The sequence below is a fragment of the Molossus molossus genome, unplaced genomic scaffold (genome assembly GCF_014108415.1).
Source record: "Molossus molossus isolate mMolMol1 unplaced genomic scaffold, mMolMol1.p scaffold_m16_p_6, whole genome shotgun sequence".
NCBI classification, from domain to species: domain Eukaryota; kingdom Metazoa; phylum Chordata; class Mammalia; order Chiroptera; family Molossidae; genus Molossus; species Molossus molossus.
Window position 1 is genome coordinate 113308361 of NW_023425399.1, and position 19804 is coordinate 113328164.

Sequence of the window (19804 nt, forward strand, 5' to 3'; positions counted from 1 at the left end):
CTCACCCTGTGTCGTGTTCTGTCTGCTGTTTGTACAAGTGCGTTTGTTCATGTCACCACCACACGCAGGATTTAGAACGGTTCCCGGCACCCCAAGTTCCTTTGGCGTCTTTGCGATGACTCTCTAGGGTGCTGATCGGTCACTTGAATGTTGACCACTCTCGTGCTTGGTTCCTTGCCTGTCCTCCTTCTTCCTGCTCACTCTGTGTGCGCACTGTTCGTCTGGGTATTTTGCCCGTTTGCTTACAGGAGCGCGTGCCTTCCCGCACTGACTTCTAAGCACAGTCTTTGTTACAGAAACTGGTCTTTTGTCATATGTGTTCGCCGTTTTCTCCAGTTTATCTTTTGCTTTATGCTGTTGTTTGGCAGTCCAGAAATTCATAAATTTTGCGTTATTAGATCGGTCAGTCTTTATAGATTCGAGGTTTCGTGTTATGCGTAGAAGGGCTTTTCTGCAGCGCAAGACTTTTATTATAATGTTTTCCCCCAACTTTTACTTTTAATGTTTGCATATTTGATCCTCCTGGAATTTATTTTTAATACGAAATAAAGTTAAAAAGCCGTGCTTCCCCCTGCACTTCCAAATGGTTATGCAGCCACTCATCATCAGTTTTTGAACAATCCGTCTTCCCTGCAGCAGAGTACCGTGTTCTCTTAGTCACATGCTCTTCTGACACGTGTCTCGGTCTGTTTCTCGTCTTCTGGGTCTTCGTTTCCCCTCCGGTTTTAAGCTGTCGAAGCGCCTTCTCCCTCATTTGTCCTTCGGAATTTTTCTGACTCTAGTTGCTGTTCATATGTCAAAGTTAGCTCCAGTATCATCTTGTCGGGCTTCTTGCAAAATCATTGTTGTTTTCTTGGATCCCGAGTTGACATTTTGACAGCAGTGAATTGCCTTACCTAAGACCAAGGAGTGTCTGTCTGTAAATCTACAGAACAGGCATGATCGTCTGAGTCAGGTTCTTGCTGCGGTTTCAGATTCTGCGGTGCAGCTAACTATAGAAACGATCCCTTGTTGACTTTTGGTGTAGTATCACAGGGTATGTGGAAAGGTTATGGCTCCTCCCTCTCCCAGCTCTTGGTCTGCAGGAGGCTGGAGCGTCTCCCGACGCTGACTGAAGCAACACACTGGGTCCGACAGGTGCACGCGTGAGAGGACAGGGTTGTGAACCCACTCCTCTCTCCGAGTGCTATTGTTTGGAAATCGTTTTTGTTTTTCATGAAAACATTATGTCTGTTAACATTAATGCATATTAAAATATGAAATGAATTGATAATTAAGTGTTTACAAATCTTCTCACTTTTCATTTCTAAGAGGGTGCATTTCAGCAGGTGTAACCCACACAGACAAAGCTCCCTGGCCCTCCCGCAGTTTTAAGAAGACAAAGGGGTGCTCGCGTCCAGGAAGTTTGGGAACCTCTGGGTTGAGCAGATGGCCGACCAGCAGGGCCGCGTGTTGCAGGGGGAAAAGATGAGCTTATGTCTCAGCAGCCAGGTTCGGGCTCTGGGTCTTCGATCTGCTAGGGGCAAATTAGTGAACTCCACTGGGCACATTTTAATCTTTCTGAGACCCTGTTTCCTCACTTGACAAGTGACCGTGACGACGCTGTTTCAGTTGTTGACGGATACGTGGTTTGATGCTGTCTTGTAACGTGTAAGGTATTACGATGGCCGCATGCCTACGTCCAATCAGCTCTTTCAAAAGATGTTGTGAAATTACTTAAAGATGTTATCTGCTGCCCATATGTATAGTCATGTCTAAAACCTTTTCCCTTGCAACGTTATATACATTTTCAAGTATATGTGTAGACTTAAGTTTTTACAATTAGAAAAGCAGTAAAACTAATGCAGAACATTTACTTGGGCATGATGAGACAGATGGTGATCCCTGGTGGCATATATTTTTAGAAGTGCAAACAGAAAAACAGATAACTCTCACAAATTCCAGAGTAGACTTTGCCGAGAAAATGAAAGGAAGAGATACAACACCACGTGTCCTAATGGGACTTCTCATAGTTCCTGATGTCCGGAATTGGATCTTGTTTGTTTAACGTATTGAGTCGTGTATGGATTGGTCCTTGGAAAGGGAATAATGAATCAAGTAGAGAATTACCAAGTACTGTTACTGTGGTTCTTAGTCTTTTGCTTTCCGTGGAATGGATGGGGTAGTGGGAAACAGAACCACAGGACCCCAAACTCAGTGAGGTTGATTTACATGCGAATGCTGGTCATGGGGGAGCAGTTACAGAATACATCAGGCGGGGTGCCCGTCACTACGGAGCAGTGTCCTCCTGCCGCTCACGCCACTGCTCATCCCGCAGTTCGTGACTGAGGACCTTCTCCGGGCCGGGGTGAGCCAGGTGCTGGGGACCACGTGCTGAGAAGAGAAACTGACATGCCCTCTGCTGGGATGACAGACATTAGTCAACTAATGAAGGAAACAGGTGTGAGCACACACAGCCGATGGACATTCTAGGCAGGACAGAGCCTGTGATCGGGGGACGGTTTCACGCCATCGGGAAGGGCAGGTGAGGTTCTTGAGGAATCGAGGGAGGAGCTGAAGTTGGAGCAAATTCATCAGAGAGGAGAGGAAAAAGAAAAACGTTTCAAATCAGAGGGCCAGTAGCTTGAAAGTTCTGTGTGGAGAGAGACTGTGGTGCCTATGAATGTTTTCCGTGTGAAGGGAACAGAAATCAAGCCAGGAAGGGACAGACTGCGTCGGACCTTCTGGGCCCTGCTAAGTATAACTTCGTCCTAAATAACGATACGTCATCCCTTTAGGGGGGAGCGAGGCGGTGGTAGTGGTCAGGGTATCTCTCTACCGTACCCGATCAGAACTGCATGTCTCACATTCATGTGTCCATCATTACTGAGCACCTCCTACACCTTTGGTCTGGCCTAGACTCTTGGGAGACATCAGTGGGTAAAATCCCTGCTTTTATCAAGCTCCCCTTCTTTATTATAAAGAAGAGGAGAAAGACAAAGAGCGTTAATACGTACGAAAGTCCTATTGAGTGCCCGAAAAAGAAGACTGCGGCATGGGAACAGGGTGCAGGGCCGCGAGGATGGAGGGTCACACCACGCGGGGCCTACAGCCCTGTGCAAGGACTTGTTTTCCACTGAGCGACATGGGAAGCTCTTTGGGATTTACTCTTCCTGAAGTTTGGCTGTTGGATTTGAGAAAGACGGGAGCTGATGTGGGCAGGAGATTCGGCTGTTGCCCTCTACGGGCTGCCCAGGGCCCCTATACTCTTGCTTACGCAGGCCTGCTCCCCACACCACGTCGGGGTCTCTGTCTTCTGCACTTTTCAGAGCTCACCTACTCACAGGTCACTTACAGTACGTGCCCCGTGCCCCGGGTGTCTGCCCCCAGCCCCGAGTGGAGGCAGTGGGTGTTCCGAGCTGTGGCGTCTGTCTGCACACCTGCACACGGGTCTGTCATCGTCACTGGTACACCGTGGACCCAGGGGCTCGCCGCCGCAGCTGTCTCTGGCCAGGTGTCAAGTTTCAGCCAATTAATCATGCAAACTGAAGTTGGATGTTAGTCACTGAAATTCTGTCATAGAACGGAGGCATGAGGAAGAATTACTTGCTAATGGAGATTAGAGATGAATAAAACTTTCGCAGCAGTTGACTCATGGGTAAGTCCCTCCAGTGCTTCTCTGTTGAACGTGAACTCTTTCAAGCAAACCATTGTTAGAAAAGTTGAAGAGGCGTGTGGCCGAGCAGGGAAAGTTGAGTGATACTCTCCGAGAGCTACACGTGTTCCCGAGCGACGCTTTCAACATCATGTATTTCATTAAGGTACTGGGGCGCATTGAGACACCCCCCCCCCGGGCTTTGCTTTTGTTTTTGTCACCAAAGCTAAGTCCTGGTAGGTCTGTGTGCGTGTTTTGAAGAAGATGACATGTGAGCTCACAACTGGAAAGTGTACAGAGAAACTAGACCATGTTGATATTTGAAACCTTACAATTCTCATGCTCTTGCAGTCAGACCCAGATACCTTGACCGTGGCCATTGCGGGCCCCCTCACTCACTCCCGCGCATCTGCTGGTTCTGACCTCAGGGCCTTTGCATATGCCCCTCCCTCAATCTAGGAAGTTGTTCTTTCCCCTTGATCTTCCCTTGGCGTGGCTTCTCCTTATCATTGCAGCATTGGCCCAAAGGGCTCATCAGAGGGGCCTAGGAAGGGCCTTGGGGGTTCCTGGAATCTGGAGTCAGACCCCCAGAGTCACTGATCGCCTCCTCCTTTGTGGGCTCTGTCACAGTTCCCCTCGTCATGCCTCCTTGGTTCACTTGTTTTGTGCCTGCACTGCCCAGACGGCCTCTCCCAGAGACGGTGGCCAGCGGCGGCCAGGACCGTGCGTCCTTCTTCCCACTTAGGACACACCTTTTGGGGTCACGGCTCCTCTGAGGATGGGACGATAGTGGTGCCCAGACGGAAGAACATAGACAAGATCTCCATGGTTCAGGGGGTTCACTGACTCTGACCTGCCTGGCTTTACCACACCTGTCAGGCCGCAGGGTAGGTGCAGCCAGGAAGCAGAAGTGGAGATCCCTGTGCCCCCCTGCGTCTTGGTGATCATCTGGTCTGATTCTTAACACAGCTTATAACCAGCCGCGGTGGGGGTCAAAGCTCACTGCTTTCAGCATGTGCTGTCGGACTGTCTGCCCAGCCTTCTCCTTTTGCTGCTTTGACCTGTCTTGGAAGTTGCATTCCTGCTCTCTTCGTTTGCATCAAGCATCTCAGTTCCTCTTGGAGCCAGTAGACTAGTTGGCAGATTGGTAGGGGGCTTCGCGAGAGGAGTCGCGAGCGGACGGGACAGTCGCTGCGCCCCCCGAGCCGCGGCGCCAGGCGCGCAGAGCAGCCGTCTCTCCCTGTGGACGGGTGCCTGCTCCCCATAGAGGCCGCCCTCCTCCCCAGCCAGCTTCGGCTTTGGGGCCAGAGATCCTTTTTATTTTTCGAAGTACTTTTGGGGAGTTATTTCACATACTTTCTTCTCTTTGCTAGTGGGTATTCGGCAGCGTTTCTTCGGTCGTCTCGCCTGAACACATCCCACTTGAACGGGAGGGACCGGTGCCGTGGTAGGGCCTGTGTGTCTCCGCGGCCCGTGAAGACGGGCTTGCGGGTCCTCGACCACGGAGGGAGGACTTGATTTTGACAGGAGATAGAGTGCTTCACTGTGATGAGAGGTTTGGCCAGTTCCGGACAGCATGGCTTTTTCTGTCCGTTCATTTACTTGATAGTTAAGGGATGTTTACTTGGTATCAAAGAATTTAAGCAGTACATATTAAGTATGGGATGGTAGTTCCTTGTTAGGGATATAAAAACGAACAAGGCATTTTACTACGACCATGTGCGTGGGAAGGTAAGGGTAGAATAAGCCGCTAATTCTAAGCCACTCTGGGACATCCCATTAAAGAGGCTCAGATTCAGTTGTGGAGGCCACAGCAGGGTGGGAGAGCGCCCTTCTGGCTGGGTGATCAGAGAAGATTTCAGGAGGGAGTAGATCTTTTTAAGGAATTCTCTAAAAGGTGGATTAGAAGAGAGGAGAAGAACCTTTATCAGGAGGAGGGAACAACGTCAATACGCCAGGCCCACAGGTAGGAAACAAAGCTTTATAATTGCAGTTGGAACCGAGCTAACACATTACACCGTTCCTGGGAAGTTAGCCGGGCCGCACCCTGTAGGTCAAACTCTAGGCTGATTTCTGTGCTAGAGTTTGGGAGATGTTGGGGTGACACTCCAGACAGGCCATGCGGGAGCCACCTGGATATCCATCCCTTGATCTGGTTCATCCAGAACGTGCTGGCTTTCCATCCTTACTGTGAACAGTACTTTCTTTGTTGGGGCTACACGTTTTTCTCTTTATTCATATCCTTCAGTTTTATGGATACTGGGAACGAAGTTTTCTTATCTCTGGTTGATGCCCAGTTTCTTGGTGGACACTGTGGATTCAGTGCTAGGGAGCCAGAAGGTCATCACTCAACACAGGCAGGCTTTCTCGGTCCTCGGGTCACCGTGTCAGCCTGGCGAGCAGATGATGCAGTTTCTACACGATGAAGAATGTACTAAAATCCTCTGATTCGGGGCAGTCACTGCACCTTTGCTGGGTGTAGTTGTCCTGTTTCCTTGGCTTCACAGAATTGGACACTGGGGATCTGAGTCCCTTTGTGGTGTCTTCTGAACTCAGGTTTTATTGCTTATCTTTTAAGTGCTTGTTTAGAAAAGCTTTAAAGATACATTTTATTGCAACTAAACTTAGATTTTTGCAATTAGATCTTTAATGTACTTACAATTTATTTTCATTATGGTGTGAGGTATGAAATCCACTTCCATTATTTTTCCAGCTCTTAACCCGTTGTTGGCTCCGTCCGTGGACTAATGGCCTTTCCATTGGCCACGTCAGGTTTCCACGTGTGGGTGGGCGGCCTCTGCGTGCGGTAGTGTTTTCTGAGAAACATTCCTGCAGGTACTTCCATGACATACACACCTGTAACTGTGTAAAATTACTTTGTTAGTGTAGTTGCAGCAGAATTTCTCACTGATTTTCAAACATTTTAAAAACATCACGCCATTATGAAGGGTTTTAAACATGCAATATGCAGATTTTCATGAAAATATTTCCTAAAATATTTCTGTAGAAAGGCAAATTGAAATGAAGCTAGTATGTAAATGCTAAGCATGGTAAGTTATGGTAAATCATTGATTGACAGCGTTAGGACTAGCCACATGGGAGCCACCCAGCGTGTAGGGGTTGGGGTACAGTGAGTAGGCGGGGCCGGTAGAGCCAACTCACAGAATGCAGACATGTCATATATTTGTGTATTCATTTCTGCTTACTATTTTTTTCCTTGGCTCTTACAATTTCTGTTGACTTTTTTTCCTGCTTTTGTTTTTTTACAATTTCAACATAACTATATATATTTGTATATGTGTGTGTATATATATATGTATATTATATATATAGTTAATTTCAAGTGAACCAATTATTTTACTTTACTTACATTTTATATAAGCTGCTTTCTTTCTGTCTTTTTAAAAATTTTTTTTTTTTTAATCCTCACCCGAGGACATTTTTCAATATTTTGTTCAGATAGAGTGAGAGGGAGAGAGAGAGAGAGAAACATCAACGTGAAGGGGACACATTGAGTGGTCGCCACCCACACGACCCAACCAGGGCCGGGGACAAATTGTAACCGAGGTACGTGCCCTTAGCGGGAACCGAACCTGGGGTCTCTCAGGACCGCAGGCCGATGCTCTAACCGCTGAGCCAAACCGGCCAGGGCTATAAGCTGCTTTCTAATGGCAGGTAGTAATTCATCTTAATCATACGTCCACAAATATCTAAATTCCAGTACACGATGGTTTTATATTTACAGATGTGCCTCTCACAACCACAGCACACGGCTTCTTGTTCTTGTCCAGAGACGTCAGGTGCTGGCATGTGTCTGCCTGAGCACATACCCATACTGTCCACCTAAGAGGAGTGACTTGCCAGCTAAAATACGTTGTCGTTGCATTATCTAATTTTTATGAGTGGCCATATTTTTATCAAACAAATAACATGTCAGTAGATGTCACATCTTTATGCTTGGGTAGAAGATAGTGGTACTTGGATAGCGAGCTCATCTAATAGACAATAGTGTTAGAAAGTAACTGGTACTTCAGATATTTAAATGTACTTTCTTTTTTACAGCTTGCTCAAAAACATAGGACATGACAATACAGCTTTTCTTTTTGACAATAAGACTTTTAAAAATTGCTCCTTTCTTTGTAGAGGCGATGTTGCCGATCCCCTGTAGGTCATCCCATCTGAGTGGTCTTTCCTATAAATGATTTCACATAGATTCTGTCTACACAGTCAGCAGATTCCTTCTATCACTAAAGTAAACAACTCCTATCTTCTCATTGCTGTATTCATTACTAACGAGTTCGTATTGTAATTTATCCACTGATCGCTCTCTGTCCTCCTGGGTTGTGAGGCCGTGGACCCCTTATTAATCTGCTTCTCACCACACAGGGCTGGGTATGCAGTGGGGCTTAGTAAACGTACAGTGAGTTAACCCGTGTCATCAAGGTTAGAGCTGCAGTCTTCTACCACAAACGACTGATGGGTGGGGAGGTCAAAGTCTTACTCTCAGTTAGCATTTTGCTCAAGTCCAAGCTCGTCACCTGGCTGTGACGTTGGACTTCAGTGTGGCCCACACCGCCGGGCGTGGCCACAGGGGAAATAAACCAGGCTTGGCTTAAAAGGTGATTTCTGCGATCAGTTAATATGACTTGGGGGGGGGGGGTCAACATTTTTCCCTCTGAAATGACTTTCAGAAAGGCTTTATACAATTGAAATCCTATTATTTCAGTGATGGAACAGTGTACAAAAAAAGTTTAGAATGTATATTTCTGGATACAGAAGTAAATATTTGTCTGTGGAAATTGCAAAGAAAAAACAAAGAAGAGGAAGACATCGTAATTCTGGAACGATGCTTCGTGCTCTTCTTAGATCCGCACTAGCCATACAGGTGTGGGGGAGAGCCAGAGGTGGGGTGCTGGGTGTGGAGGTGGGTGGGACTCACAGGGGGAGAGGGGTGTTGCTGGGCTTTCCCCAGATACAGTGATACCTCGGTTCTCGAACATAATTCGTTCCAGGAGGACGGTCGAGAACCGAATTGTTCGAGAACCGAAGCAATGAAACCCAAAAGGAAAGCGTGACTCCACAAAGTGTGACTCTCTCTCTGCACTCCACTGATGACGCAAGCAAGGCGCGCTGGGCCGAATGAACGCCATTCGGCTCAACTCAGCTCATCTCAGAAGTTCGAGTTCCAAATATTTGTTCGGATTCCGAGACAAAAGTTTCTCGAATCTCCTGGTCGAATACCGATTTGGTCGAAAACCGAGGCGTTCGAGAACCGAGGTATCACTGTAGTTTATTATGGGTAGTGGGATGTGGTTTTAAAAATTTTTTTACAGATGTTTAAATTTTTAAAAATATGCATAAGTTGCCCAGCCGGTGTGGCTCAGTGGTTGAACATCAGCCCGTGCACCAAGAGGTCCCCGGTTTGATTCCCGGGCAGGGCACATGCCCAGGTTGTGGGCCCGATCCCCAGTGGGGGCATGCAGGAGGCAGCCAGTTGATGTTCTCTCTCATCGGTGTTTTTTGTTTTTTTAATCCTCACCTGAGGATATTTTTCCATTTGTCTTCAGATAGAGTGTTTGAGAGAGAAAGAAACATCGACTGGTTGCTTCCTGAATGACCTTGACCAGGGCCGGGGATTGAATGGCTACTGAGGTATGTGTCCTTGACTGGAATTGAACCTGTGACTCATTGGTCTGCAGACTGACGTTCTAACCGCTGAGCCAAACCGGCCGGGGTTCTCATCGATGTTTCTCTCTCCCTCTTCCTTCCTTTCTCTCTAAAAAATCAGTAAAGAAAATCACTAGATAAATAAATAAAAACATGCGTAAGTTGTTGAGGACTCCACTAGGCTTGTTATCCTCTGTTTACATGGTCCCCCTTCTCTGCCTGCTGTGTGTGGGGCGCAGACCAGTGGCTGGGTCCTGCGTGAATTAGTGCTGAAGGTGAGCGTTAGGGAAGACAAGAACCCTGACCCGTAATTCAGGAGAACACCGAAAGCGAGGTGCGAAAGAAACGGTGGACCAGGGTCTGCTCTGTGAGCAGGGAAGGGTCCCCAAGCGCGGACTCCACCGGGTCACTCTGGCTCTGCCCGGAGATGGGAACCCTGTTGGCGGGCCTGGCCGCAGGCAGGGTGTCTGTGCTCAAACGCTAAAGGACTGAAACTAAGTAAGAGCAAAGTTTGCTGATAAAATTTTCAGTGTGACCTTTTTAAAAAATTTATTTCATTCTTTTCTTTTTTTTTTTTTTTTTTTAGAAAATGGCTCGGGAGGGTCACTGAGGCCGGAGAACACCTGGATGCAGCCTGTCCAGATGTTCGCGGATCGGATTACAGAGCGCGATTGATCCCCTTGGATTCGGTCATTAGTCATAATGAAGAAAATTAGTCTGAAGACCTTCCGGAAATCTTTCAACTTGAATAAAAGTAAAGAAGAAGCGGATTTCATGGTAGTGCAACAGCCCTCGCTAGCCGGCGAGTTCGGAAAGGACGACTCCTTGTTTGGGGGCTGCTACGGGAAGGACATGGCCAGCTGTGACATCAGCGGTGAGGATGACAAAGGGGCCAAGAACAGATCCAAGAGCGAGAGCCTCATGGGCACGTTGAAGAGACGGCTTTCTGCCAAGCAGAAGAAGGGCAAGGGCGGCACCCCCTCCGGGGGCGCCGACGACGACGCCTTCTCCTCCTCCTCAGCACCCCTGGTCTTCAAGGATGTGCGGGCGCAGAGGCCCATCCGGTCCACGTCCCTCCGCACCCATCACTACAGCCCCACGCCGTGGCCCCTGCGCCCCACCAACTCCGAGGAGACGTGCATCAAGATGGAGGTGAGGGTCAAGGCCCTGGTGCACTCGTCCAGCCCCAGCCCCGCGCTCAACGGGGTTCGCAAGGACTTCCGCGACCTGCAGCCCGACGCCGTGTGCCCGGAGCAGCCGGGGTCGCTCAAGGGCTCCGAGTCCCAGGACGGGGCCCTGCACCTGCACCTGGAGGAGCACGTGCCCGTCGTCATCGGACTTCTGCCTCAGGACTACATCCAGTACACTGTGCCTTTAGAGGAGGGGACGTACCCTCTGGAGGGCCCGCGCGGCTACTGCCCCGACGGCTCCTCCCCGATGGAAGTGTCCGCGGTGCCCCCGCCGGGCGGAGGCGGCGCCTTCCCCGAGGACGAGAGCCAGGTGGACCAGGAGCTCGTGGTGGCCCCGGAGATCTTCGTGGACCCCGCGGTGAACGGCCTGCTGATCAGCACCACGGGGGTCCTCCTGCAGAGCCCCCGGGCGGGCCTCGACGACGTCCCTCCGCTCTCACCGTTGCTACCTCCCCTGCAGACCGGCGCGCTCCCCAGGAACTTCGGGGGGCTGGCGGGCGCGGACGCGCACGTGGCGGAGAGCGTGCGCTGCCACCTGAACTTCGACCCCCACTCCGCCCCGGGGGTCGCCAGGGTTTACGACTCGGTGCAGAGCAGCGGCCCCATGGTGGTGACCAGCCTCACCGAGGAGCTGAAGAAACTGGCCAAGCAGGGGTGGTACTGGGGCCCCATCACGCGCTGGGAGGCAGAAGGGAAGCTGGCCGACGTGCCCGACGGCTCGTTCCTGGTCCGGGACAGCTCCGACGACCGGTACCTCCTGAGCCTGAGCTTCCGCTCCCACGGCAAGACCCTGCACACGCGCATCGAGCACTCGAACGGCAGGTTCAGCTTCTACGAGCAGCCGGACGTGGAAGGACACACGTCCATCGTGGACCTGATCGAGCACTCCATCCGGGACTCGGAGAACGGGGCCTTCTGCTACTCGCGGTCGCGGCTGCCCGGGTCCGCCACCTACCCGGTCAGGCTGACCAACCCGGTGTCGCGGTTCATGCAGGTGCGCTCCTTGCAGTACCTGTGCCGCTTCGTCATCCGCCAGTACACCAGGATAGACCTCATCCAGAAACTGCCTTTGCCCACCAAAATGAAGGACTATTTACAGGAGAAGCACTACTGAAACGAGGGGAGCCCCGCGCCCTGCACTTGGGGAGGAAGGAACGAGAGGGGGATCCAGTTTACAGACGCCGTCGCTCCGAGTCTTCGCTGCCACCCCGGTTCGGGGGTGCGGGTCGAAGGAATCCGTGGGTCTCCGGGTGGGGAAGCGTCGCAAGGGGTCTCGGGTTGATTTCGGTTCTTTCAAAAGGGAAGCCTCGAGGTTTTAGAAGCGTGCGAGTTCTCTTTCTTTCATCCATGTGCAGAAGAATCACAATGTGAATGCTCAGATTCTCCTTCCCCCACCCCCGTCCTTTGCTGCTATCCACTGTGATGTTTATGCATTAAAAGCACATTTCATGTGTGTTCAGCCCTAAGTGGAGGTGAATGGAACTGTGTAGAATGAGCATTGTTATGTCTCTTTCAGTGGCCCGTTTTCAGAGAGAGTGCTGAGGGAGCAAGCACACCGGGGTGCTGACACCCAGGACCGACGCCCACACTGAGAATGATCTGTTCTCTCCTTCTTGAGAAAGATGGGTTTGGGATTATGAATCGACGCTATCTTGGGTACTGGAGCGCAGACCTGCACCCTGTCTTTCACGACACTCATTTCTAAATTACGTCCAAGGCTGTGCTGGTTTCGTTGTTGTTGTGAAAATTTGAATTTCCCTGTTGCCTTCATTTCCATCGTGTGGTTTGTCTGTTTTAATAAATGGCCTTACATGAAAAACATCATAAAGAAATGTATACCACCAGTTTAGAGATCGTTGCCTTTTCTGTCCGTCAGCTCTGGTACAAATTGGCAGAACATACAAAGACCCACGGAACCAGAAATATTAAAGAAATACTAGATGGTCATAGTTTCCTGTGATAGCAGTTTTTTGTGTTCTCTCTCTGTTCCTTGGCTGAAATGTTTTGTCTGATTTCTTTCACGTAGTCAACATTTTCTTGGGTGAACATGATGTAGAACTGATTTTTGTAAATGGACTAGATTCTGTTGGAACATTCTTGTTTATATAAAGTTTTAAACTGATTTGAATGGAAAAGAAACCTTGTTTTAAAGTTGGACTTTCGTTTTCTTTTTTGTGGTCACTATTAAGATGTGCTAGATTTGCGCCTGCCTTCCTTCGTCCCACCAAGAAAATAGACAGCAAACCCAGTGACTTCAGTTGAGAGATTGTAGAAATTGCAAAACGCCATGTAAGAAAAATACTGAACCCGTACCAGATACACGGAAGGCTTATTGCCTGCCATACACCGCCATTTCAAAACAGGTGTTCGATTTAAGCCTTGGGTAAATTGGCATCGTCAGTTACTTTGGCTCTTAGATTCAGTTGTTTTTTGGTGGGGGGTTGGGGGAGTTTGATATCCCCAGTAAGCGGTGGTTATTTCGACATGCGGTGTTGGCTCACTGCATGATTCTTCCGTGTGGTGTTTTGGGTTTGCCTCATCCAGAAAATGTTTCTTTCAGATGAAACATGTAACTTAAGACATTTCTTCCTTTGTCACTCAGTTTCCTTAGCTCTCACCCCCATTTATGAACAAGAGTAAAGGTCTTAGGTCAAGCTTAATGGCTTTGTCATTCAGTCATGTCAAGTATCCCCATTTTTTTCTCTGTCTGTTTTTTAGGGTCAGAACTGAGAATTAACAAGAAAAGGCACAATACCATAACATCGTGTTATGGTATTTTGACTTAAAGGGGAAAAGGTACTGAATTTTGGTGGAATGTTGATTGTACCTTGTTATAAAGACTCATTTTCTGATGTTTTCACCTAATAAGATGGAATATTGAGTATACTGTAATAATATAATTTAAGTGTTCACTATAAGCTATTTGGATTAAAAACTATTACAGAGTTGTAAACTTATCAAATTAATGCAAGACATTTAAACTATTTTTTTGCAAAACTATTTATTTTTAAACAATTTAAAGTATATCTAGGGTGAGTTAAAGGTCCCTGTGCATCTATATTAGATGGCAGGTATTTTCAGAGTCACTGTGTGTTAATAATAGACGTTGAAGTGGCTTCTCCATGGTTCTAGAAGCATCTACATGTACCCTTTGTGAGATCACGGTGCACAGAGGTCTTTGGACTGCCCTGAATCCTGTCTTAGCATGTGGCATAGCCTGTTCCTCATGTTTTCCTCGCAGGAATGTGTTTAAGGTCTAGCCATTTAGTTGCAAGTTACGATTATTCTGATTTTCATCTGAATGTTCTTAAAATTGTATCGTGTTTTTATGGAGGGCAAGTCTTGATACTCTTCTAATCTAGAAAGCCAATCCTTACGTGCTTTTGTATATTCGTAATATCAAATTCTTTAAAGTAACATGCCCTATTCCAGTTCAATTTGAAATTCCTGGGGTCTGATACTGTGTCGATAAAAATAAAAGTATTTGCCAAAAAGTTATTTACAAACAGAGAAGTATCGCAATATTTTCTGCTGTTGCCTGGAGAGAACCATTTGGAGTAGGCAACACAATATAATATAAAGATTGGCTTTATGGGATCCTACAACAGGCTGGTTAAAGGTGGAAGGGGACACGAGATATATGTTCATCCTGTAGTTTGGTCTAGATACAATTTGGATAAATTTCTGGATTACATTGAATGGCGGCTTAGATAACCTGGATGCAAGCTAGGAGTTATTTTTAAATGTGATTCTAAAAGACTGAGCTCGAGGCATGAAAGAAAACAGGAAAGCTGTATCCTTTTGCCATAATAAATGAATCAGAGTTGTTTTTATCAAATATTTCATCAAAGAACGTGATGGAGGCCGGGAGCCATTTCCAGGCTTACTAGGACACTATTATGCATTTTTATAGAAAGAAAGTATAGGAAGTACTTGAAAAATATCCCACTCTTTCTCTTTCTAAAGAAAACTGTTCTCTTTCTACTTGGTGCAATAATCCGAAGATTTAGAAGTAAACAATAGTATATCCCAGGAAATGATCACAGAGCTAAAAATAGTTTTTAAGGAAACCAGCTACATAGGGCAACCATCTTGCTATTGAAGGACATCATGTGCTAAATCATTGGCACACAGGAAAGAAAACCAAGTATACATGATCATTTCTGAGCCAGTATTATTGAAACAGGATAGAAGTCACTACCATCTTAAAGAGATGAAAGGTCCCTGCTTAACAGCACTTTCGGAAACGCCAGTTTTAATCATTGTACATTTCACATTGTATACGAGAGAGATTTGTTTTATGAGTGACTCTGACTATTTTTTCAATCTTAGTGGATTTTCATCGAATGTGAAGTCAGTTTGAAATTGAAATGGCTACCAGCGACAGACAGTTTTGTTGAAAACGGATCAGGAACCATCGCTAGTTCCGTAAATAACTTAAAAATTCTAAAGCAGAGTATGGGTACGCTAGTAGTCGCAAATTCGGTTTCTTCGAACACTTTTTTAATCCTGCAAAGATTTTTTATAAACATCCTTTTTATTGATCACAGCGCGGAGGACGCGTAGTCGCTATTTCTGAAAAGTGACCCAAACAGCCCATCCAGAGGTGATAAATTCTTACAGAATTTTGTAATAACTATACGTGTTGGGTTAAAGGAGTTTTATAGTTGTTGGAGTGCCATGAAATTAATCCTTGCAATCCAGATTGCTGTAGTTTACATTTTTCTGTATGTTTCAAATCAGGTGTGTACCATTTGTACCGAGAACACCACACAATGAATTATCCAAAGTCCATTGATTTTAATACGTGTTTTGGTTTGTACACAAATTATAGTAATTTCTTGCACATTTTTGGAAATCAATTGTATAAGAACTTATGTATCTACTTCTAGATACAGTGTGTAAATAAAAATTTTGTTCCCAAGATCTGCCTTGTAGTGTATTTAATACCCAGCTGCAGACTGTAATTTGTATAGGGTCAAGGAGATCATTTCTGGATGACCCATAAACTGGGCCGAGATTGGAGGGTAGGAACCAGCAAATTTTAATACAAAGAGGAAAAGTGAAATAGTGTCATTCATGGGAGACATCAAATTGGGAATCAGCCAGTATTGCTAATATCCTGAAGCCTTCAATGTAGAGGTTGGAGTGAACTGGCAGAACATTTAAACAAAGACTCATTAAAATTAACACAGTAATAAAAACTGTTTGGAGTATGACATTTAAAACAGCATGCCTCACTACTTAATAGTATTTCATAGAACTAGAACCGGGCTATCCAAGTGCACTGCATAGACGTTAATTAGAAATTCATGGATAAGAATGATTTCTCCTATCCACTGCATTCAATGATAAGTTTTTAAAGTTCTTAAAACTGCATATAGGGTTAAAGGTTCACTTTAAAAGTTTGTTCTAGTGCTTTTTAACAAGTCCTTTTTGTTTTTTGAATCCTGGCTAATTCAAAGGTAAATTGTGAAATGACCTTGTTTGGAAATATCACACATTTTGACTTTCAAAGAAGGCAAATGACATTCCCATGTCCCAGAGCTGCCGGCCGGTGGTGCTGAAATCCAAACTCACGGGAGGGGAAGGGTCAGCCTCCCGGAGTGTGGAAAAGGCTGGACTGGCAAGCTTGCGCCCAGCCAGGTCAACAGTGTTATTCTCCTCTGCCCATTGACCTTCAGCACCAGGCTGGGTCCCCGGCAGGTGCTGGTCCTTCGGGCTGCCCAGCCCAGAGGGGAGGGTGGAGCAGGCACACACGAGTGTGCACACTGTCTCCATGAAGATTAAAGACCCTTGGCCACAGCAGATGATTTATTGAAAACATGGGGTCAACCTCTCAACTTCCATAATTCTTCATTGTGCTGACCATGGCCAGTTTCATGGCCTGCCACCTCACCTTTCAATTGGGTTTTTTAACCTCACAGGTTTTACTTATCCCTTCACTAAGCTTCCAACTTTCGGAAGCAAAAATATTTTAACCTTTATTTCACTTTAATTTAGTCCTCACTGTCTGCTATTTCAACCTCCAGTCTAGGTTTAAAAATTTTTTCTACATCCATAGCTTTATAGAAATTTTACTATTTAAAAAAAATATTTAATTTAACTTTTTCATATTCTAATTTCCAGTTTCAAGGGTTTCCTAATCTTCTGAAACTTTTTCAGGAATTTGACTCTTTGGGTTCTTCCTCCTTTGATCATGGCTTGTCTTGGTAAATTTTTTTTTTCTTCAATTTTTATTTATTTATTTTTGTTACAGATGTTTCTCGTTTTTCCTCCCCTGGACACCCTCCTCCCCAGCCTGCCCCCCGCCCCCACCCCAGCATTGTTGTCTCTGTCCATTGGTTACATATACATGCATATAAGTTCTTTGGTTTATCTCATTCATCCGCTTGTCTTGGTAATTAAGGGGTGTTTGGGGCCAGCCTCTTTGTTTCCCCCCACCCCCTGCCAACACCTCCCAGCCGCCTGGTAATGCCGGCCTGACCCTGTCGAAGGGTGGAATGGTAGGGTTAGGTAGCCAGACTCCCGAAATTATTTTTGTCTTACGCTGCATTGTCCCTACTTAATACCAGGCAACATCACCTGTTCTGAACGATTCAGGGCCCCCTTGGGACAGGCTCCCTCACAGGGCAAAAGCCAAGGAGCAGCTGGCCAGTCCATGGGTTAGACAGGGTTCATGAACAGGACCAGTTGCCTTGCCTAGAGGTCGTTTGGGGCCGTCGAACCCCGCCCTTGGTAACTGACTTGCAAATTAGGGTAAATCTTACATCGAAAAGGAAACTTTCTGATTATGTGCCACGGATCTCCCCACACCAGGGAACTGCTAGGCACACAGGTTGCCACACAAGGCTGCTTTCTGGTCTCCAGCGGCCTTGGGAGCCTAATGGGCACGCGGACTTGGTTACACCAGCCTAGGGCACGTGTGAATTTATACAGTGTTCCGTGTGTGGAATCATCCTAGAATCCCACTGAGGAGAATAGCTCTCTAGGCTCCCCCACAGCAGTTTCAAGAGGTGGCGCCTCCAGCCCTGTCCTTTGAGAACTGGCCTTCTGCAGCGACCGGCTAGCCCTCTGCGCTTCTCTCCTCTGCAGCCCTGGGCCATCTGGTTGTCCTGGAGCTGGCCCGTGGTGAGCAGCACCTGGCCCAGAGATCGGCCAGCCTGATAGTGGCCGGGGATGTGACAATTGTCCAGAAAACCAGTAGATGCATATCTTTCAACAGGAGAATCCCTTGCTCCCGTCAACAGGCTCTCCTGGAATGCAGTGAGTGGAATCAACAGATCCAAGTAGGTGGCCGGAGTTTATACCCCTAGGCTCTTGCCCTTGGACCCCTCTCTCCACGGGACCCTCACTTTCTTCAGGTGTTGGGTACTTCAGTTGGATACAGCACCCAGAGAAGATTCTATGCCCACAGCACCCTTTGAAGACGTCTCTCAATATCAGTTCTGAATTACCGCTGGGATCCTGTTTGTACAAACTCGCCTTCATTAACTCTATGGTGTGCTCCAAAGGTAGCGAGTTCATTCGGCAATTCATTCCCTCAGAGAGTAAGTGCTGAGCTGTTGTGTGCGGGACTGGGAAAGTAATGGAAGTGAGATGGATGCCAAGGAATGATGGGGTTCCACGAGACCTGATTTAATCTTGAAGGGGGTTTGGGGGGACGGTGAGTAGGGAATAGAATGTACTTCATTCCTTCCTCAAAGGGGGAATGCTTTTGATTCCCCAAATCATAGATTGTGACGTGGTGGTTTGGTGGGTGGGACTCAGGAACTCCAGCAGGATTTCCGTGCTGTGGGGACCCTGTCCTGTCACCTGCAGTCTCTGGCTGTCACCTTTATTCTCAAGCTTTTCCACGTGGTGCGGGACCTAGCGGCTGGCAGCCCTGTGGCCACCTTGTTATGGTTTTGCAATCAGCAGAGGAAAGGAGTTTCTTTCCTCTGGGGTCCCAGCCAAGACTGCAGAGTGCTTAAACCATCACGTGTTCACTTCTGACCCAATCACTGTGGCTAGAATCATGGGCTTGTCCGGTGGGCGGGGCGGGGCCCCAGGGCTCCTGTGGTTGAAGACAGGCCGCAGTTGCAACAGGACTTTCTCTCTCCTTTCTCTCCTGGGGAAGGTGGTACCTGAATGCTCCACTCAAGGTGGGTGTGTTCACGCATAAAGAAAATGTGCTAATGACTTGGCCGGTTTGGCTCAGTGGTTAGAGCATCGGCCTGCGGTCCCGAGAGACCCGGGTTAGGTTCCCGCTAAGGGCATGTACCTCGGTTGCAGTTTGTCCCCGGCCCTGGTAGGTCGTGCGGGTGGCAGCCACTCGATGTGTCCCTTTTACATCGTGTTTCTCTCTCTCTCTCTCTTTTCCTCTCTCTCCCTCCCCTCTACCTGAACAACAACAACAGAAAAAAGGAAAAAATGTCCTCAGGTGAGGATTAAAAAAAAAAGAAAATGTGCTAATAAGAGAAAAGATTTGAAGTATGTATGAAAATGTGGGCACTTTCCCATGGATAGTTTTGTACCCCTTTATGTGAAGTACATTTAAATATCGTGGTAGATCACATTCTTTTGAGGTAATCGACTCAGGTTACTTATGTTTAGGTTACACCTAAATACAGGGTGGGGGAGTGAAGGGTTACAGTTGTGTGTGTATTTAGATCTTTGTAGAAGACAGTAATTATCTGGCCAACTCATCCTTACCTGGTGAGCAGAGGCAGGGCAGGAAACCACTGTTGACCATCTCTTGGAAAATTATGTGAAAACATTTGAAATCTTTGAAGTCCCTGTGATTTTTTTTCTTTTTTAAACCCTCAGATTATTGATCCACTAATGGCTGATGAAAGTTCATTGATTGAAAAGATTCCTCTGTTTGCTCACTCTGAAAAAACCCACCTCCGGTCAGGATTGTTCTTTCCTCCACCCACCATTTATTAACTTTGTAAGCCTGTTGATTATGTCGGTCGATGCACAAAGAGTTTTGATAGAGATCAAAGAAAATGGAAAAATCACGTCAGAATAAAGTCTTTCTCAATTGTGAGGGACAAGGGATAACATAAAGTAAGAAGAACAGGAACACAATATTTGGAATTCTTAGTTTAAAAAGTCAATGATTTTTCCCTGGCTGTTGTGGCTCAGTGGTTGAGCGTTGACTCTGCACCAAGAGGTCTCCAGTTCGATTCCTAGTCAGGGCACATGCCCAGGTTGTGGGCCCGATCCCCAGTGGGGGGCGTGCAGGAGTCGACCAATCGATGTTCTCTCTCATTGATATTTCTCTCTCTCTGTCTCCTTTCCTCTCTCTAAAATCAATAAAGAAAAAACG

At 47.1% G+C, this 19804-nt stretch overlaps 1 protein-coding gene across 4 annotated transcripts in view; it reads left to right on the plus strand.

Annotated features, from left to right (window-relative positions):
• SOCS6 (suppressor of cytokine signaling 6) overlaps window positions 1-15329 on the plus strand; it is a 31311-nt gene extending 15982 nt beyond the window's left edge. For 3 of the 4 annotated variants that reach the window (XM_036245612.1, XM_036245613.1, XM_036245614.1), the window contains one exon: window positions 9888-15329. In XM_036245612.1, coding sequence (XP_036101505.1) covers window positions 10004-11605 — 1602 coding nt within the window. In that variant the 5' untranslated portion in view covers window positions 9888-10003 and the 3' untranslated portion in view covers window positions 11606-15329. Of the gene's footprint in view, window positions 1-8863; window positions 8912-9887 lie in introns of those variants that run through there. The other variant, XM_036245615.1, reaches the window with a different exon arrangement.
• The last annotated feature ends 4475 nt before the right edge of the window (window positions 15330-19804 follow it).